At 43.5% G+C, this 21,554-nt stretch overlaps 2 protein-coding genes across 9 annotated transcripts in view; both read left to right on the top strand.

Annotated features, from left to right (window-relative positions):
* On the top strand, positions 1-3,966 carry LOC133412346 (probable N-acetyltransferase camello). The gene is made up of 4 exons (XM_061695421.1): positions 1-166; positions 1,524-1,813; positions 2,524-2,917; positions 3,633-3,966. The coding sequence occupies exons 2-4, from the start codon at positions 1,537-1,539 to the stop codon at positions 3,640-3,642; spliced, it is 681 nt and encodes a 226-aa protein (XP_061551405.1). The 5' UTR covers positions 1-166; positions 1,524-1,536; the 3' UTR covers positions 3,643-3,966.
* A 593-nt stretch (positions 3,967-4,559) lies between these two features.
* The window catches only part of dctn1b (dynactin 1b), a 36,833-nt gene continuing 19,838 nt past the window's right edge, over positions 4,560-21,554 (top strand). The window contains exons 1-7 of one of the 8 annotated variants that reach the window (XM_061695420.1): positions 4,560-4,734; positions 10,672-10,911; positions 11,760-11,838; positions 11,997-12,028; positions 17,417-17,434; positions 19,982-20,002; positions 21,008-21,193. In XM_061695420.1, coding sequence (XP_061551404.1) covers positions 10,681-10,911; positions 11,760-11,838; positions 11,997-12,028; positions 17,417-17,434; positions 19,982-20,002; positions 21,008-21,193 — 567 coding nt within the window. In that variant the 5' untranslated portion in view covers positions 4,560-4,734; positions 10,672-10,680. Of the gene's footprint in view, positions 4,735-7,502; positions 7,662-9,695; positions 9,964-10,671; positions 10,912-11,759; positions 11,839-11,996; positions 12,029-14,248; positions 14,270-17,416; positions 17,435-19,981; positions 20,003-21,007; positions 21,194-21,554 lie in introns of those variants that run through there. The other 7 variants (XM_061695416.1, XM_061695418.1, XM_061695419.1 and 4 more) reach the window with 7 other exon arrangements.

The following is a 21,554-nucleotide window of genomic DNA, read 5'->3' as shown; positions in this document are numbered from 1 at the left end:
CCCCCGGGAGCAATGGTGTCGACGGGATGAGTTGATTTCACTTTGCCTTCAACCTTTTTCGGCCGCACTTTCACGCGCATTTTCCACACGGACAGATACACCGGGGTCATTTCTCTTCTTTGATTTTTTTCCCCCCCTCACCCCCTCCGCAACGAGATAATCTAACGTGAGATGTTTGCTTTGCTTAGCTAACGTCTCGCCGAGCTAGCTAGCTGCCAACTAATCCGCCGCGAATAAAACGCCGAATTTACGTCAATTGTTGTTTGCGAGCACGAATGTTGATGGTGTTGGGATATCTTAATGGTTTTAAATGGGCGAATATCCTGTAAAATAAGATACTGTTGGGCTTTTTTTTTGTCGAAACAATTGAGTTGAATCGTCATGTGACTTTGCACTGATTTGAGGTCAAAGGAGGATCGGTTTTTTGTTGTTGTTTTTTGTCGTCTGTCTCAACGGCATATGGCCGTAATATAAACCATTTTTACGACACCCCCCCCCCCCCTTCCAAGATTACAGAAAAAAACGCAAATGACGTCAATGACATTCAAAACAAGTTTCGCATTTGTTTTCTTGTTTTTTCACTTCACTTGCATCAACTTCCACAGAAATGATATAGAAATATACGGTAATTGAGGTGCGACAATGAATTGACAACTAATCTGTTTTGAAATAAAAGTATTAATTAAAAAACAAATTATGAATTAAAAAAAAAAAAAAAAACACACAAGGAATTTGTCTCCGGTAATTGGAGCCGCTCTAGTACGACTACAGGGAGTCAATTGACAGAGAACACTTTGGAAACATAAAGACATTGACAAAAACAGTCACTGAACAATGAAGGGTTGCTCGTTATCTGGTAATGCCGGTACAATTTATTATTTTTTTTTTTGACAATTGTGCAAAAAGATGTAGAGTCATCTGGCATTTAGAGCAGTTCGAATGACTAATCTCGCAATAGTCCCGTGCAGTGACCATTGTGCAAAGGGCGCCGAGACTTCAAGGAGTGTATGCAAATTTAAAGTGACGACTAGCGCGATCATCTGGGACAATGTCGATTGTGCAAATGTTGCAGATACTCCTCAGTCAGTGTGCAAGCGGTGCAGATGCTAATCTGGCATGAGTGGCCAGTATTGGTCAAGAATAGATTTTACTACTGAACGTGTTGGCTATTGCTAGGGATGCGTCAGTACATCCGCCATATTGAATGTGTCAGTTTTACTTCTCTCGAGCGGCACACGCACCGCCGACGCTCCGAGTTACCGAAGGTTCCGGGTTGCGGCGAGCGCGCCCGCAGTGAACATCCCAACGCACGCTATGCTGATATGGTGTGCATTTGTTTGCGTCGGCGCGGCTAAGTGTCTGTAATGGGATGTATCAAATAAAAGCGTACGCAGTGTCGTGTAAGCGTGCAGCCAATAATTGCCAACAATTAAGCGAAGCCTCCCAAAAAGTATGAGTGATTGATTAATTGAAAAAGAATGTAACTTTTGAGTGGCCGCATCTCATTTGTGTCCTCTCCGCAGCAGAGCGACGGCGATGTCCGGCGTGGAGATCCGCGAGTACCGCGCCGGCGACGGCTGCGCGGTGCGGGAGCTCTTCACTCTGGGCATGAGCGAGCACGTGCCCGCGGCCTTTGTGCATCTCCTCAAGCAGCCGCCCGCTCAGATGCTGCTCATGTGCACCTTCTGCGCCCTGCTCGCCAGCTCCAAGTCCGTCCTGCTGCCCGTGCTCGCCGTCACGCTGCTGCTGGCCGCCGGCCGCCAGCTGCTCGTCTACATGTTCAACGACTACATCGAGACGTGCTACAACACAGGTGGCCGATTCCAGACCCGCCGGCCGCATTTATATCTTTTCACTCCGACGGCGTGTTAGGGTCACTTCGTAAGAGAGAAGAAGAACAAAACAAAAAAAACAACTGACAAGAGGATCCCCATTGGGATGGAGTTAACGTACAGCATCAACAATTGGTGTTGTAGCGTGTCGTGGCTTCAAGTGTTGTTAAACTCTTGTTGAGAGATGTTTGCTATGTGCCAAAGTGCGCACAAGTCCCGGTACGAAAGTACTAAACATATGTGGTCGCGTTTCATTCTGGACGTTGAGGTATCGCCGTACTTTTGTAGTTCCGGAACGGCAGGAAAATTTGCAAATAGTGAGCTGCGAGTATGAGGGGAATTACGATACTTGATGGAGTTTGACCATTCTAACGAATCCTACCCACGATGAAAACAAGTTTGACGGAGGTGTCGCAATAATCGGTACCTAAGAACTCGTTTCCAGTTTCAAAAAGGTTGGCGAGTACGTCACTCCTTCTCGTGTGATGTTGCTTCGTTATTTGCTTTTGTTTCATCATTACACAGTCCCAAATAAATAACAATAATCGGTTAATAAACAGTTATTGGGAAAAATAAGATTTTGCAGTAAACTTGAATGCGAAATACATTTGATCTGATTAATCGATGGAATAATCAAGTCTAAAAATATTCTCTAGTGACAGGCTTAAAGTCTGACACGCTTATCCTACAGACCTCAAAAACATCGGCGAGACCTACATGGCCGCCCGGGACTCCTGCTTCTGGGTGGCCGAGAGCGAGGGCTGCCTGGTGGGCACCGTGGCCTGCCTGCCCGGGAACGGCGCCCCCGACTGCCTGGAGTTGAAGCGCATGTCGGTGCGGCGGAGCCACCGCCGCATGGGCGTGGCCAAAGAGTTGTGCCGGAAGGTGGTGGACTTCACGCGCCGACGAGGCTACGCCGCCGTGGTCCTGATCACCTCGGTGGTGCAGACGGACGCGCAGAAGCTCTACGAGGATTTGGGGTTCCGAAAGGTGCGAGAATTTGTCATGCCCAACGTGGCGTCCAAGCTCTCGAACTTCTCGCTCTTTGAGTACAGACTGGATCTGCGCCAAGACCCCGCGGAAAAGTGAGTCCCCGGACATTCCGTGGCTCCTTTAGTTGTAAAACACAAGTCGGTCCATGCGACACAGATGGGAAGCAGCGTACAGTGCTGCAACTAAATGTTTGGAAAGCAATCTTAAGAAGAACTCGTAAACGTCGCCATCCAAACCAAAATCAGAAGAAATGCACCGAATGTTGTTCCTTTACAGAAAGCGAAGTCCAATGATTCTGGGATGGAGTGGTAATGCCCGTGCAACACAGATGTGAAGCAATACGCAGGTGCCAGACTGGCGGCCCGGGGGCCAGATCCGGCCCGCCTCGTCATTTTACGTGGGCCGCGAGAGTGTGCATCGACTTTGTGTTGCTTGCTAAAATACCAAAATTGCCAAATCGGCTTCACTTTGAAAAATATTGCAAGCATTTTTTTGTTACCGACCCCCCTTTTAAAATAAAAAGGATTCATACTGTGGTTGAACAAACAGTTTTTACTGACTTCTGATTTCAAAAGTAATTATCCATTAATTTGTGTATATGTAATCATATGAGGCAATCATATGGGTTTGTAGCCATAACGACCCTCCGAGTGGAACCATAACTGCGATGTGGCCCGACACAAAAATGAGTTTGACGCCCCTGGACTAAATAGTAGCAATTCACAGCAAAGCGACGTTTGAAATTGTGCATTCTCTTCCAAATGAAAACATGAAAAAACATCTATCATTTGTGTTATTTGTTTCCAGAAAGTTGTGAGAAGTGCTTCACATCTGTGTTGCATTGAGGCCACCAACTTGTGGGAAATTGGAATCTCTTCAAGGAATTGGCGGAGGAACGCTGTGCCGCACCGGACCGGAACGGCAGGCGTCGGCTCACGCAACACAGATGTGAAGCCGTTGCCGGTCGACGGAACGTCCCGTGAGCTCGCAAGCGCCCACTGGCGCTTCGATGCAGCCGATGAATCGTTTCGTGCAACGGTCGGGTTTAATTCTTCTTCTTAATGGGAACGCAGTGTTACTCGGAGTGCTGCCCATTGACTTTCGACCAGACTTTTTGCTTTCAAAATGTTTGCGTTGAGTTGCCTTTGCTGTTGACACGCGTTTACTTTTGCGTGAAGTCATTGAATTATAAATGTTTTTTTTTTTGTAAACAACAAAAATGTGATTTGAAAAAATGTTTTAAATGAAAATGTAATGCTTATGATGCGATTTGTCAATTTCAAATGTTTGCAGGGTGGGACAAATGGGGGGGAAAAAACATTTCAAATTAAATTTGCACTTACTACAATTACATTTGTTAATCCGTTTCATGGGCAGCACAGTGGCGGTGATGTAAGCGTCCTTCCTTCCTTCCTTCATACCTTTCCTTCTTTCATCCATCCATCCTCCTTCCTTCCTTTCCATCCTTCCTTCATACCATCTTTGCACCTTTCCTTCCATTCTTCCTTTTTGCCATACCTCCTTTGTCTTCTACAACTTTCCTCCCTCTCCATTTCATACTATCCTTCTGTCCGTCCTTTATCATTCTTTCCATCGTTTCATGCCTTCTTGGTTTCCTTCCTATCTTCCTTTCATAGTTTCCTGTATCCTTCCTTCATTCCATCTAACCTTTGTTTTGTACATCCTTTCATCCTCTACCTCGCTCCCTTCTGCTTTCCTTCCTTCCACCCTTCCTTTCATACATCCTTGTTTCCTTCCCCTCATTTTGCTCAGCGTCATTGAAAAAGTGTGCCGTATATCTTCCACTTTTTGCTTTGCGCTGCGTGTCAGGCAGCAGCCGGGACGCCTCCGCTCGGTCGTCGCCGGACGGACGCGAGGAGCAGCTAGCGAAATTGCGCGACAAAACCCGGTAGGTTTCTTCAATTTGGTCCACGTATGAAAAGACTACTTGGCTTCATAGAACACACCCGGAGCTGTTTCGACTCCTCTGTGTGTTTAAATGTGCTCAAATGTGGGTTTATTTTTTAAAGGCTAGGCTAAGTGAGGCTAGCTAGCTCGCCGAGAGAGCGTCTCCCTTTGACAGCCGTCAAAGAACACGAACGTGCTTCAGATGAACTTAACTCGTCCTCAAATTATATCCAACATTATAAACCTAAAGTAGCTCATTTGCATGGTATCGTTGGCGCCAATGTGGAATTCGTGTTCGCCGGTGGTGATAGAAGAAATGTAGATTAGGGTCCGTTAGCGAGGCAGAGTTGAAGCAAATGGAATTATATTGCGTTATCATTGTGTTACTCTGGCACATAATTGGTTGTCAAGCCATGAAAACAATTCCAATTGCCTCACCGTGACAGGTGTATTCCTAATTAGATGCCGTTTTGTGTAACGTGGGCGCAGGAACCACAAGATGGCGCCAAAGGTCTTGAATGATTTAAAAATCACTCGATTTGTGCGTTTAAGGAGGCGCTACGCATTTCCCTCACAATTTAAATCTCTTCTCTGATGTCTGGGACTTGCTTTTGTCAAAATACCCCAAGGATCAATGATAATATTACACTTTACACCCCCTATTTCTTTGTCTTGCTGAAATGAATGTATTTCGATGGTTGCCTTAAAGGCGAGTATGGATTGTGTCGTCATGGTTACGAGGGGGCAGAGCTAGGACCTTGCAATTTTTACTTGCGCAAGTGGAGCCCAGAGAATGTGGGGGAAAAAAGATGATGATAAAAGCATTTTCACTTACGGAGGCAGCGCTTCATAAACTCAATTAGTGTGAGGATCCGTGCATGTGACACATTGTTAAACACAAATATTTTGTTATCTATCTAGCTATCCATCCATCTATACTGTATATGCAGGTAATATACTGTCATTTATATTTGAATACAAATTTTGCAACAAAAAAACTCATTCTAATTTTTAAGTTGTTTTATTTATAATCAATGACATAATTAAAACAATACGGCCAGTGCTGTGAAGTATTATAAAATAATAGTTCTCATTTTTCAATTATATTATTGAAAATTAACTGACATTTTAAAATAAATGAAAAATGTGTAGTGTATGTATAACATTATTTGTTGTATTTTTGACAGAAAACTCAATTAACCAATTAGTTAATGAGATGAAAACAATAGAAGGAATACAGATTTTATTTCATCAATTTGAGGAAAAAGCAGCCAAATTAGTGGCAAAATTATTACAGCACTCTTGATGGTGTAGGTGCTCAGTTAAAGAACGCGCTGGCCAATCAATCGATTGAACCGATCGGCGGTTGACCGTGGACCTAAAATGGTGGCTTCGTCGCACACGATTGTGCTGACTCGATCGATTCGTGACTCAGCTGCGCGAACATTTCTGCTTCCCGGAAGCCGGGCCTCGCGTCCATTGCGGACAGATGACGATACAAAAGCAAGAAAAAGGCCCAGGCGAGCAGTCCAGTTAATCCTGGCTTTGTCCGCCGCCCGTCTGGCTTTTGTTTACCGTTCGGTGCTCATCACGGCGGACTTTTGTCCTGCAACTGAATCGACGCGCACTAGCGAACACCTGTTTGCTGACTGCTAGGAAACAAGATGTAGTCCAATTGTTTGCTGTTGCTGGCGGTAATGTGGTGCTTTCAAGTGCGACCGAAGTCCAGGTGCGGACCGAGTCCGCCGGTCCAAGACCGGCTACTCCCGGTCGTAGCGACGGGACGTGGTCATTGGTTCCTAAATCCTTACAATCGGAATCACTTCTACGACATAAGCCCGCCGATTTACCGAACACATTTTCAGTTTAGCATGTACTGCACTGTGGTCCCTTGAGGTGCAACAATTAGTCCATGAAGAAACAACCAATTGATTATTCAATTAATTGACAATTATTTTGATAATCAATTGTTTTGAGCCATTCCTTACTTTAAAATTGTCAAAATCTTCTGATTTCAGCCTTTCAACAGTAGATATTCTTGGATTTTCTGTAGTCCTCCATGAAAGCAGACCTTGTGTTTAATGTGTAAACTAAGACATTTGCAACATCTGCTTTTACTTTGGAAAACAACGATCAACATTTCCCCCGATTTTTCTGACGTGTCACAGACCAAACCAGTAACTGAATCAAAACAATAATAGTAAGTTTAATTTATCATGAAAATAATGGTTATTTGCAGCCATAGTCTGAATAACTCAGCCTCAAAACATATCAAACTCGTAGCCCTTTGCATGAATTTGTACTAAAGAAGTAGCTCTCAGTTTTCAAACCGAGACCGGTATTCTGTTTGGATTGACTTATTTACAGTAGTCTTTAACAGCACAGTCAAAGAATAATCAGCGAACCGTCACCACCGTGCACCTAGCATGTCCACAATCATGAACCCATGTTACATACATGGCTAACGTAGCAGCTCGGTCATTCAACACAAACAAATCACCTTCACTTGAGGCTCACCAATAGTATTAGCTTTCATGCTTGCTTAAATAACACACATGGGCAAACAAATGTGCGCATTAGGACTTTACGCAAACATCATTAAAAGTCATTAAATGCACCTTTTGGCTAGAAAAGCTTTTACGGGCAGTGTGAAAAGGGTGTGAATTTGTCGGCTCTAGGACCCAGCACCTTTTTTGTGGACCTCACAGCCCTCCCTTTCGCTCTCTCTCTCTCTCTCTCTCTCGCACACGTACACAAACACACGCACTGATGCTCTCGGTCTGCTTCCAGCCTGTGCATTTCCATCGGAGGCGTGAAGTGTGAACAAGTGCCGCGGGTGCGCCAGCCGGGCCGCACGGTTTTTGTGTTTTCGCGTGGGTGGTGGAGCCGGGGAAGATGTCACAACCCAGGAGGAGCACGTTCAGCCGGGTGAGCGCGTGACACAATTTCCACTCTTTGTCCCGCTTTGCGTTGCGGCGGTCCGGACCTTCCGTACGCCAGGTGTGTTTTATGTCGTTATCGGCCTCTGAGCGCTTCCTGGTCGTCGGATTCTGTGTCGCCCGAGCGGTGACGTCACTGGTCGCGCTTCTCTTTTCTTACCTGCGGCGTCTTTAAGCTCGTTTCCCGCCCGTTAAAACTAGAACTGTCGCAATCTAATATGTTTAGAGTCGATTATTCTATCGATTATTTCATTGATGAATCGAATACATTTATTTTGAATTCAAGTTGAATGCAAAATCACTTTTTAACAGATCGTTGTTGTTCATTTGGTATTGTTTAATGATGAAACAATGCCAAATAAACAACAGTGACGCAATACGACACGAGAGGGAGTGATGTTGTCCTCAAAAACCTTTTTGACACCAAGAGCTAGTTTGATGTTCACTTCTGAGGCTGCTTCAGGTTTAACTACGTCAGTTACAGGTTATTCCTAATAATGATCATTCTTGTAATAGATTAAATGTATTTATTTTTTTCATAGATTATAATTCAGTGACTGGTTTGGTCCATAAAATGTCAGAACATAGGGAACAAATGTTCATCATTGTTTTCGAACGTAAAAGTAGACGCTTGCAAATGTTTTATTTTGATTAAACGCAAGATAATCAGTCTGCTTTCATTGAAGACGACAGAAATCCGAATATTTAGTGTTGGGAGGCTGAAATCTGAGGATTTGGACAATTTCACGCTAAACGATGAAGCGATTCTCAAAATAGTCGCCGCTAAATAATTCAGCTGCTATCCCTTAGCGGTGTGTGCTATCCGCTAGCAGCGCGTGGCTAACGTGTCGAAGCAACATCTGGCTCACGAACCAGCTGCCGGAATGCACACGCAGATGTACAGTACGTAGACATACTGTATAGATGTGGACGCTTCACATCGTTCGGCCCGTTGCCACGATGCATCAGCATGTCCGCCGATCGACGCACTAAATGAAGTCAGTGATCATGTTCATTATTATATTTGAGGGGAAAGAAACAATGCCTTTGACTTTTAATCTGATGATTATAAATGTTAACTCCTTAGACTGGGTGAGCCAAAAGTAGGCGTCCATTTTGAAATTGTTCTTTTTTTTAACATTCACATCGTTCTTCATGGCATTTTTTCCTTCGTGCCTTCCTTCCATCCCACTCCATCATACCAGTTTTATTCACGCATCCTTCCATCTGTCGCTTCCACCTGCTTTCCTGTCTTCCTTCCTTACCTCCTCTCTCCCCCCTCTGCTGCTTTCTTCTGTCCTTCCTACCTTCCCTCAGTCCTTTCTGCCTTCCCTCCCTCATTTCCTCATAGCTGTTTTTTATTTTGCAACCGTCATTCCTAGCTTAAACGTACTTTTCTGCCTTCCTTCCTTTTGGCGCCCTTCAAATACTGCTTTAGAATTCACAGTACAATACCTGTACAATAAATGTGTTAATTAAAAAGCGTATACCTACGTTTTAGGTAGGTAAGCACCAAACATGCATTTATTTTATTTTTTTATTTTTTTTAATGTTTTCATGTGTTTATGGCTACCAATGTATGTAAAGCAGTTTATGGATTATGCTCAGGCAACCTTTAGTCTCCGGTGTTTTATCTTTGTTAACATTCCCTGAGGGATTGACGCCAAACAAAACCTTCTTTATGCTTCGTCCGTTTTTTTTTTTTTTTTTTTTTTTGTTTTTTTTTGCGTAAGGTGGGTTTAACCTCAAACTGAAGTTTAGCCATGGCTGTTTCTCAACAAGGATGTGGAGGACGTTGCACTTACTAGCAGTGCATCTGGAGAGGTTAGTTTGTGTTTCTATTGTGCAGCAGCAGAGCGCTTGCTTGTGTTCGAAGGAGAGTCAGAGGTGGGAGGGTAACAATAAATTGCTGAGTCACCAGCGCACTCACGGAGGCACGCGGCGTTATTTCCCGAGCGGGCGACATCACATTACCGTGTCCCAGAAGGAGCGTGACGCGGCCATCCGCGTGCGCTCCCGTGGACTTGAAGGATGCTCGGTCTACATCCTGTCGCCGAGGGTGGTTAAAACGAGCGCTCCTTCATGTTTCATCTCAGGAACCATCTGACTTCCATCCATCCCTCCCTCCCTCCCTCCATCCATCCATCCATCCATCCATCCATCTATCTTTTGATTGCGTTTTCCCTCTAGACAAACATCTATTCCCAACTATGGACAACTTAGAGTCTACAATCAAGCTAACATGCATGTTTTTGAAATGTGGAAGATCGTGCAAACGCCACACAGCCTCAGTTGAGTTTTGAACCCCGAACCCCCAGCATTAGGCCCACCAGTGCTCCACTCTGACTGAACAATCTTTTACATTACATTTGAGTGACTATACCTTCAGGCTGGTTTCACTTTTCCCATAAAACAAGAAAACACAGGGTATAGCATAGTATAACATCATATATTTAAACTAATTTGCTGACTTTCATACGACAAAAAAACATTATGTTAAGATGTTCTGTAGCAAATCTAAGCATGTCAAAAAATTCAGTTAGCCTAGTTAAAACTAGACTTTACACCGATTTTATCAGCCTGATCGGTATCGGCCGATAATTAGCATTTTAGGCTGATCGGCTTTAATGTCATCAGTCGCCGATCCGATCAATGACGTCATTGATCGGCTCTGCAAAAGACATTTACTCTGCGTCGCCATCGTGCACAGTATATTTGAATCCAAAAGCTAGTTTATTTTTAGCCTTGTCGCGTGTGTCTTTTGACGCAGTACTGTAAATATCTGACGGCCATTAAAGTTGTAAAAAAAAAAACGGCGGCGGTGTGGGACAGACAACACGTAATCAGACAGCACGACAAAATCCTGATTGTGTAAAGCCTAGTTCAAACCTCATTAACATTTGAACAACATGGCTGCCATGACAATTTTGCCTCTTAGCATAGCATTCTGTTAGCATAGCATGTAGCCATAAATGCGAATGCGGTGCCCCCCCACGCAGACGGCCAGGATGAGCTCGGACGGCGGCGGGGGGCGGCCCCCCAAGGCGGGTTCCTTGGTGGAGGTGATCGGCAAGGGGCACCGCGGCAGGGTGGCCTACATCGGCGCCACCCTCTTCGCCTCGGGCAAGTGGGTGGGCGTCATCCTGGACGAGGCTAAAGGCAAGAACGACGGCACCGTGCAGGGGAAGCGCTACTTCACCTGCGAGGACGGCCACGGCATTTTTGTCAGACAGTCGCAGGTAACAACGCGTCTACGTGGGGGTCCTGGTCACACTTTTAGTACCTGACCAGTCTCGTCGAAGGCTATCAACTTGTCCATAAATAATACAAAATGATTGATAACTCCATGTTATATTCACAAAGTGGGAGTGAGGTTAAGTCTCTGTCGGCACAGTGAGAATATTTCTAACTCCGTCCAGCTCGGTTGCCTTCTTGTTTTGGACAAAACAATGTTTTCCATACATACTGTTTGTTTTTGCTTTGGGAGGCATCAGAAAAACTAATGTGCGTAATATTATTATTATTATTATTATATTTAATATATGAATATTTAAAATTTGTTTTTGTCAGTTTTTAAATGAAATTTAAAAAATACAGTAACAACTACAATTTTAAATAGTTACATTTGCAATTCGAGATCATTATTATTACTAATTACAATTTTAAGTTCAAATTTAAAATTTTTCTGTACAAAAATATATTTAAAAACATTTTAAGATTTTTACTTTTTAATTTTTATGCTTAAAAATAGTGTTTAATCTGTCATTCTAAATCCAAAATACTTGTTTTTCCTTTTAATTGTATTATTTTAAAACTATTAACTAATTTTAACTCAATTTTCTTATAATTTATAAATCTAATAAATAACATATGTTATTTGATTGTATTACTTTTATATTGTAATTACAATTTAATGCTCTTTTTGGGGAAAAAAAAAAGTTTTCAAAAGAATTATGAACATTTTAACTTTTAACTCCTTTTTTTCCACAGACAAAAGTCAAAAACACAAACATACTTAAAAAGGCTGACGAAGAGCTCCCTGGTTCCCACTTAAGCAGCTCCCTAACTGGTTCCTCTTTTGTTTCAGATCCAACTCGTAGACGATGGCGCAGACACCACGTCCCCCGAGACGCCCGAGCCCAGCGCCACCAAGGTGCCCAAGCGAGGTAACACTTTGCCCTCTCATTCTGGCAGCCATGTTGACCTCCAGTTTTATGACACGATGGGCCATCTGGTCTTTTTTATGTATTTATTTATTTTAAATATAGTTTTATTGCTTACACCAGGATCTGTAACATCTCTTTTCCTCTTTGTATTCTCACAGACATCCTGGACACCTCCAAGTCCACCAAACTGGTGAGTCACATCTTGATGTATAAAGATATATATTTAAAAAAACATGTCCACCATCAGGCTGGCCTTAATTGTCCCTGCTTTCAGAGAACAAATGCACACATACCCCATTTTTTGAATTTATATTTTTGTTCTGATCAGGGGTGTTCTTAAGAAGATGACTATTTGGGGATGAAATATAGAAACATCCCCCCAAAATGATGTAACATTTGTTCCCACATTGTGAAACTGTGCCTGCTGACACCTACTATTTTTGCTATCTAAAAAAACAAAAATAACAGTGACCTAAATCAACATTTTTGCCTGAGGATAATCAAATTTCACATTTTAATCAGTCGGAAATTGTATTGGGTGAAAATCTTGATGGAACTGTGTCAAAATAAAAGTCGAAGTGTATTATTTCGAAGCAAGAAATGTATACGAAGTTTTAATCGCATTACTCGCACTGGCCAGCAGAGGGAGACACATTAATTCTAACCAGACATGCTTGCTGGTAAATTTCTTGTCATTTTTCTCAACATAATGCCCATGTTTACATAAAAAAAGACTATCAAAGATGGTTAAAATTCACTCTTTAGTCTTTTAATGTTCAATACCAGGTTAACCCGAGTACCGTCCTCTATTTTACTACCCTTACACAACTTGGTGGCAAACATTTACATGCACAAACTGCTAAAGAATTCTCTACCTCAGTATTTTTTCATCTTTTTTCCAAACACTCACAGACACGTTTTAAATGTTGTTTTTATATGTATTTAATTCAGTGATTCTTTTGCTTGCCACTAAAGATAACCCATGTACCACTAGTGGTACTTGTACCACACTAGATTAAGGAATCCAACTACGTGTGTGTGTGTGTGTGTGTGTGTGTGTGTGTGTGTGCGTGTATGTATACACACACATACATACACACACACACACACACAGTGGGTATGTAAAGTTTTCAGACCCCCTTAAATTTTCACTCTTTGTTATATTGCAGCCATTTGTTAAAATCATTTAAGTTTATTTTTTTCCTCATTAATGTACACACAGCACTCCATATTGACAGGAAAAAAAACGAATTGTTGAAATTTTTGCTGATTTATTAAAAAAGAAAAACTGAAATATTACACAGCCATAAGTATTCAGACCCTTTGCTGTGACAGTCATATATTGAACTCGGGTGCTGTCCATTTCTTCTGATCATCCTTGATGGTTCTACACCTTCATTGGACTCCAGCTCTGTTTGATTATACTGATTGGACTTGATTAGGAAAGTCACACCCCTGTCCATCCTTAGACCTTAAAGGTCACAGTGCATGTCAGAGCAAATGAGAATCATGAGGTCAAAGGAACTGCCTGAAGAGCTCAGAGACAGAACTGTGCAAGGCACAGATGTGGCCAAGGTTACAAAAAAATTCTGCTGCATTTTACGTCCCTAAGAGCACAGTGTCCTCCATAATCCTTAAATTGAAGACGTTTGGGACGATCAGAACCCTTCCGAGAGCTGGCCGTCCGGCCAAACTGAGAGATCGGGGTCGAAGAGCCTTGGTGAGAGAGGTAAAGAAGAACCTAAAGATCACTGCGGCTGAGCTCCAGAGATGCAGTTGGGAGATGGAAGAAAGTTCGAGAAAGTCAAGCATCACTGCAGCCCTCCACCAGTTGGGGCTTTATGGCAGAGTGGCTTCAGAACAACTCCGGGACTCTTTTTGAATGGCCCAGCCAGAGCCCTGACTTAAACCCAATTGAGCATCTCTGGAAAGACCTGAAAATGGCTGCCCACCAATATTCACCATCCATCCTGCCCAAAGTTCAACAATTCCATTTTTTCCCCTGTCAATATGGAGTGCCGTGTGTACATTAATGTGGAAAAAATGAACTTAAATGATTTTAGCAAATTGCTGCAGTACAAAAAAAAAGGGAAAAAATGAACAGTAGCAAATATTGATGCATGCTTTTGTTTGTTTGTACGTGTACATTGTTGGCCACAAAGTTTTCCAGAGGGTACTTAATAAGAGGAGGGCACACGGTTTAAAGAAGTGTCACAGAAAAAGAAAATGCACTCTTAAAATGAATTTCATGCCATTTGAATTTGATATCGTGAGCTCAATTGGGAGCGTATGTTTGTGTGTGCGAGATGCAGACGTGATGGTTGCCCGTGATCCTCCCCTCCCGAGCCTGACTTTAACCCCTCACCCTACACTCCTTCCTCCCTCCATCTTATTTCCTCCCACCACGCAGCGAGGAGTCAAGCCCAAAAAGGTGCGGCATGTTTCCCTCGCTACGCCGTCTTAATCGCCGTGGTCACCGTGGCAACCGAAGCTCGCGAAACAACCGCTCGCTGCGCTCTTTTTCCCGCACCGCCATCATCTGAGTGATAGGAGGAGGCAACGCCAGCCGCTTCCTGTCACATGAATAATGCTCGTAGCCTTTCGCTTGACTTTGTTTGCTTGCTTGTTTGTTTCCTTTTTTATTTTTTATTGTTTTTGCTGTTTTGCTGCAGATTGTCGCACAGTGGACGATGCGGTCTTAAGTTATAATCACGATACTGAGATAATACGACAATATTGGGAGGGGAGAGACCTTTATAGACGTTACATTGCAGGGGTAGCCAAACCTTTGTATAAAAATGTGTATTTATTTCAAACTAATTCACGGTCATTTTTACATTTATTTATAGTTAATTGAATTTGAATACATTAACCAATTATTTAATACAAGTAAAACATAATTAAATGTCCATGAAGATTCATCAGGTTGGCGAAAACATCTGTATTTCTATTGCATTACTTTTCAACAAACAATGTGTAAACAGGTTTCAGTGCGAATTGCAGCAAGCATAAATGATGACTAAAAAATGAGATTTTGAACGGAGTGACTTTAGACTCCCGCTGCAGGGTGCGCTCGCTTGTTATTTAGCCAGCTTCTGACGCCTCAGTCGTGCGTTCGCCCCCTGGTGGCTGACTACTGGTTGAGGAGGCGCACATTTTTAAGTTGTATTCATTTAAAATGTCGTTAATGATCAGGTTAATTTAATCGTGGCAGCCAAAATCATGACCACAATGGAAATGTGGTTAATTGCGCAGCCCTACTTTGTTTGTCAAATCCCCCAAATCTTCCGAATGATGGCTCGTATCTCAAGAAACACCCCCCCCCCCCCCCGGCATGAGATGATGATTCCGCCAGCCTTTATATTTCCTGAAGAGCCGCGCTAGTCGTAGCTGTGATCATATCCTCCTGAGCTTCGCTAATCTCCTTCTCACAGCATGAGCGAGCGAGCTCTAAGAGGATTCATTCATTCAGAGGAGGATGATGGTCTCATCAGCTGCCAAACCCAAAATCCTTCAACAAAATGCCTTTTTTTTTTTTTTTTTTGGGACCGTCGCCCACGCAAGCCCAATGCGGAACAAAGTCCGCATGGCTACTAGCGTCTATGCGTCTCCGTTACAGTTCAACCGAGGGCAAATGTGTTTTGTTAAAATATTAAAGAGCTTCCTGTCAAGAGATGAGTGCTGCACTCGAGGCGTATCGCGTTTGCCCAGCAGGATGAATCGTAACACGGATGACAGGAAGTCATCAAGATGGCGTTGCCTAGTTGACACTCTGACATTTTCAAGAACAGTGGGAAGCGGCAAGCGCACAAGTTGCGAAAGGTTTGTGGGCCAAACTTGATTGCGCTGGCAAACTGAAGTGGAAGCTGATCTGCTAACCGGGCACAGCCAGGATTGCGTCTGTCAAACGGACAAAATTGGCGGACAGTTCATTTTGCACGTTTTTGAAAATGTTCTGCGGGAGAGCCATGTTGATTATTATCATTTTTATGATGCATAAATAGTTTTGAACAGACGTTGAGGAAAAATTGTGCCAGCCATGCAAAATGACATGAAGGGCCAGATCTGGCCCCTGGGTCTTGAGTTTGACACCTGTATGCTAAGCAGTTATATGTATTGAAAGAAAAAAAGCCGCAGAACATTATTAGTGGTAGTATGATATCTTGTAGCATTCAAAAATATTTTTTGAATCATAAAATTGCACGTTATCTTATATTCAGAATGTTTTTATTGATAAAAAAAAATGGCATGATGTCATGTAACATTCAATGTGTAGATTTTTGTATTAGTCACGTATAAAGTAAATATTTTGTATTTGAGAAGTAAAAAAACTTTTATTTCTTTAATTAAAAAATGTAGAAGAAAAAGACATCACTCAAGCGTTTTTTTTTTTTTTTCAAATCAAAATTGTAACTTCATCTTGCGTGCCACTTCTCCTCACGCGGGTCGCGGGCATGCTGGCGCCTATCCCAGCTGACTCTGGTCGTCAGGCGGGGGTACACCCTGAACTGGTCGCCAGCCAATCGCAGGGCACATAGAAACTCACATTCACACCTACGGGCCATTTAGAGTCATCAATCAACATCAAATACATGTTTTGGGGATGCGGGAGGAAACCGGAGTACCGGAGAAAACCCACACAGGCACGGGGAGAACATGCAAACTCCACACAGGTCAGGCCGGATTGGAACCAGCAACCTCAGACGTGCTAACCAGTCGCCCACTGTGCCGCCAAAATTGTAACTTTCATCCTAAAAATGAAACAAAAAGTAATTGTCTATATTATCAGCAATCTTTGGTAACAGTAAACTTAAAATAATTAAAAAGTAGTGATATCATGTAATACTCAAATATTTTACAATTTAAATCAAAATGTTGTGACAAATTTTCATTCCTTTTTTTTGTAATATCTTTCAACATTTTAACTTTTTCTTGTAACCTAATATGGGCCATGTTGAATTTTGTTATTGGAATATGTGGCAGGCCCCAAAAATCCGATGAATTTTTAAATATATTTTATTTTCAACACGTCTTCGCCTCAAGCACTTTACATCGGCGCTGACTTGTAGCTGCAGCTGTCAAAGGGGTGCATCGGCGTTGCTAGGAAACGGGGGAGCAGCTCGCATACGCGATGTCGCGGCTCATTTCTCCGCTCCACCCTACCTCCTGTGTTTTGAAAATTTCTATTTTTTTAAAATTGTCTCATCGCATCGCCGTCCCGCCCCCGAGCGGTTAACAGAGCGCTGCCCATCCTCTCCCCCCCCCCCCGCTGTGGTCGCCGTGGTGATGAGTGGGTGAAAAGGCGGGGAGGGGAGAAGGCGCGCGGTGATGTAATGCGGGAGCAGGGCATCGGATGAGAGGGCTGGTCTGGGGGGGGATGGAAGGTTAGCGGCGGCGATATGTCAGAATGCTACTGGTGAGGCGCTGGGATTAGCAGAGGACGAGGACGCCGCCGCGGTCATTTGCACCGCTGCAGCTCGCCTTTTTCCGTCTGTTTGTCTGTCCTAAAGGCCTCGTCTCTTCCTGTCTGTCTGTCTGTCTGTGTGTGTCCTTTTCTCTCGCAAATATGATGAGGCAGACTCCGGCTCCTCGAAAGGTACAGACCGCCGTCTTGTCGCTCACATTTGTTGACGCCGGTCATCCAGTATTCCTATTTTGGCCGGTATCGCCCCTTTTTTTGCCGCCTTGTCACGCTCACTTTTTTTTTCCCCGTCAGGTTCGTCCTGGTGTGCGGTGCACAACGTTCGGGCTTAAGAGGCTGTCAGCTCTTATTTGGCAGCGAGGGTAGCCCGGGCTAAATTCCGCTGAATGCTCTCTCTGTAATCCAATAAAGCATCCAACACGACGGGCGAGATGTGGAAAGTTTGTGGAATCGGAGATTAGTCGGGGGGGAAAAATCTCTTTGTTCTTATTTCTGCTTCAAGTTTGAGCTTGAGCACCACCAGGATAGTTTTATTAGGTAACCAAATTTCATTCAATTCCATTTGATTTATATGGCGCCAATTTACAGCAGCAGTTATCTTGTTAGAACCAGAATCAGAATCCGTTTATTCCCACTGTCTGTAAAATGTACATTCACAACCAGGAATATCATCATCAGTTGTGCCGTGGAAAATGATCCAATTTCACTTGATTGCTCCAAAAATGATCATTTATTGACATCAAATAATGTATTTTTGTTCATCTATCTACGCCAGCAACGTATAGTGACATGCAGGACAATTAGATGCAGAAGGTACAATTAATAACCTGTTAGCCACCTGTTGCCATTCATAAACAACAGAATAATCTCTTTGTGTTCAACTAAACAGGCCCAAAGTACATTTGTGCGTAAAGTGAGACTAGATGATCATTATTTCAGTATATAGACATTTTGGGACATTTTAATTTGGTGGTGTGCAGTGATACTTTTCCAATGTAAAATGGGTGCCTTGGCTCAATAAAGCTTGGGAAATATGATCTAAATTGAAACAGCGTTGAAGCGAAGCGTAAACAAATAATAGCCAAACAGATCGATGAATAGGGAAAGAGAACAGCTACAGTATGAAACACGATATAATGCAATTGTCCGACACCCCGAACAGTGAAATCACTGTCATAACTGTCCACAGTTGTCCATGGTTACCGAAGCAAGCCTGGAGAACGAGATTGCCCTTGTTGACCGTGGTTGACTCAAGGTTGGAACGGGTGCAACTGATGGTTCGGCTTGCCGTGTCAGGGCTCCTGTTCCGGTTCTGCTGTGTTCCTGGCCCGCCGGACAACACAATGCAGTTATTCAGCTCGCTGGCAGCGGCGGCGCTGGCAGTCACGTTGTCGTTTCAGATGGTCCAGCGGAGCGTGTTGATGCTACGTGACGTTAGCATCAACATCCATCCTTGGCCAGGATGTTTCTATTAGTTTTTTTGGTTTTTTTGCTTTATGATTTAAAAGCGACCGATCAGTATGGGACAAAATGCATTATTTGAAACTTTCAAAACAAATCGAGACAATGAAGACGTTTGTTTGTGAAGGTGTTTGGCTATCGTTGCTGAGTCTGTGGGTCGGCTGAATTGGGATCACAAATATTGAATGGGTTTAACAGATACTATTATTGGCTGAGATTGTTTCCCAATCACTTGTAACACACCACGCCACAGGATACTCACTCAGGATCATCTTTAGAGACCAATAATCGGGCCTTTGCTGAATTTGATCAGAAGGGGAGGAGTCAGACTCCAAATCGGCGTGTTTATCTGTATGCGTGTACTCTTCTTTAGTCTGTTTTAAATCTGATTCTAGTTCATTTTCCCCCTTTGGTCGAGTATGAACACAGTCATCAAACAAGGGTGCAGTTCAATGTGAATTCGGGCAGTTTGTTTGTGGTTTGAACGTATGGCTGCAACGATAAGCCAACAAAAATCTCTGCGGTACGCAACTTGCTTTTTAGACACCTGAATAATCGGGCCTTTTCTGACTTTGATCAGAAGGGGGAAATCAGACCCAAAATCGTCCCGATTTGTATGTGTGTGCCCGGCTTTTGTCTGTTTTTTTTTTTTTTCATTTTATGTACTTGGTCAAGTATGAACATAGTAATCAAACTAGGGTGCAGTTTTATTTGAATGCAGTTTTGGTTTGAGAGTTGGGGTGTGACGGTACGTCTTCCCCCCAAAAAAATCACGGTTCGGTACGTACCTTGGTTTTAGAGGTCCAATAATCGAGCCTTTGTTGAGTTTGATCAGAGGTGGGGAATTGGGCTCCAAGTTGGCATGGTTATTGTATGTATGTGCCGGGTTTTAATTTGTTTGAATGGGATTCTCGTTCGTTTCCTTCCTTTGGTCAAGTATGAACACTGTAATCCAAATCGGGTGCGGTTCCAAACGCATTCCGACACGGTTCGGTTGTGGTTTAAGAGTCGTCTTGTAATGATACGCCCCAAAAATCACGGTGCATTACATATGTTGGACTTAAGACCACGGCTCGGTACAGTAAGGGTAGTGTCGTCTCACTCGCTAGTGCATACGTCGAGCCTTCTTCCTGTTGACGTTCTTCCAGACCAATAGGAAAAGAGAGTGCCTGGAATGCCTTGCCTTGAAGGACTAACCTTGCCTGTTTGTTTCCTTGCCCTTCCCTCCTCTTCCCTCTCCTGCTTCTTCCTCCTCCTCAGACCACGGCCAGAAGGCCCAAGGTGAGCCCTTCCAACTTCTCAGGGCTTCCATTCCCACCAGCTTTGCTTCATTGCAAGGGTGGGCACAAACGTTTGCGCTCCACGGCCACGTTAACATTTTAAAACAGAACGTTTTTATTTTGTTTACAATTGATTTCGTTGTAACTATTTCCCCAATTATTTAATAAACTAAATTTAAAAAAATTATGTAATGCATGAATCCCTTGCTATTCGTGGGGAATAGCGACTCTAAGCCCTGCCACAAATAGCGAAACCATGAATATTTGATGTTCATAATTGCCTATATTAATCGTTTAATCTGTAAATATAACACAAAGTAAGACCCCCGAAGTACTTTCAAACTTGCCCTTTAAGATTACAGATTATTTCATTTTGAAAAAAAATCCGCTGGAAGTGCAAGGATGTTGGCCTGTACATTGGCCTCACCGACAACCAAAGAGCTTAAACTGTTCAGCTACAGTATGTCACCTCATCATACTTCCTTGACACCAATTACTACTTTCCTATCCGCTAGGCTTTGGGGGCATCTTGTGGCATCTTTGATTATAGAACGAGCACAAAAATACGCAGAGAGCTGCGAATCAGTAGGTTTTTCCAGCGAGTAACACAGGACACAGTTAAGAAAATAGGTGAAAATGCAAATAGTGAACCACAAATAGGCGGGGGATTGCTGTATATGTAAAATTATTACTATCCCACTACTTTTTTGTTTTATTATTTACAGTAAGTAAATTAACCAATGACATACATTTTAATTCACCAGTTTTAGGGACTCTTGATCATGTAATAATAATGTTCGGTGGGCCGCATTAAAGAACAGAGAGGGCCACATGTGGCGTCTGGGCCACACTTTGCCCACCCTTGCATTTGTCTGTGTGGGGGTGTACGTGTGCGAATGTGTTTGGATGCAGCAAAGTGTACAAGAGATCGCGTGACATCATTAAATCACATTTTAATGGCATTCTCGGAAGGACGGCATTTTATTCCTTGTTTGTCCTCCGGCAGCCGAGCCGTCCCGCAGGCTCCGGCGGGAAGGGGCCGGCGTCCGGCTCGGCCTCGGCCTCGGCCTCGGCTTCGGCCGGCGAGATGAGCAGCAGCGAGGCCAGCACGCCCGCCCAGACCCCGCTGGCCGCCCCGATCATCCCCACCTTGCACTCGCCCGGGAACCCTCCGCCACCCGTTCCCAGCAAGGTCGGTGTCAGGTGCTTGAAACATGATTTTTTTACGTTCTTGTAATTTTCAACAGCCATTTTGAAGACTGCACAATCTTTTTGAATAAGTAATGAGACAAATGTTTTTCAGAAGACGCACCATGTAATATTACTACTCTGTAGAATCCATGCGGATTGTGAGAGTTTTTCTCCCATTCGGTGTTTTAAGTCAGCCGCCGCCTAATTGATATTTCAGCCCCCTCCCCCACCATGGGAGGAAATCACCATGGCAACACAGGTGCATTGACTGATGCGCTCGCACCGGAAAGTCTTCTTTGTCAGTTTTAACAGCCTGTCAATGGTGTGACTGCTAAAAATTCACATTTATTTTAGCATCTGGC

Source organism: Phycodurus eques, chromosome 14, assembly GCF_024500275.1.
Source record: "Phycodurus eques isolate BA_2022a chromosome 14, UOR_Pequ_1.1, whole genome shotgun sequence".
In the NCBI taxonomy this organism is placed as follows: domain Eukaryota; kingdom Metazoa; phylum Chordata; class Actinopteri; order Syngnathiformes; family Syngnathidae; genus Phycodurus; species Phycodurus eques.
The sequence above is the reverse complement of the archived record's forward strand: the minus strand, read 5'-3'. Positions and strand labels throughout refer to the sequence as shown.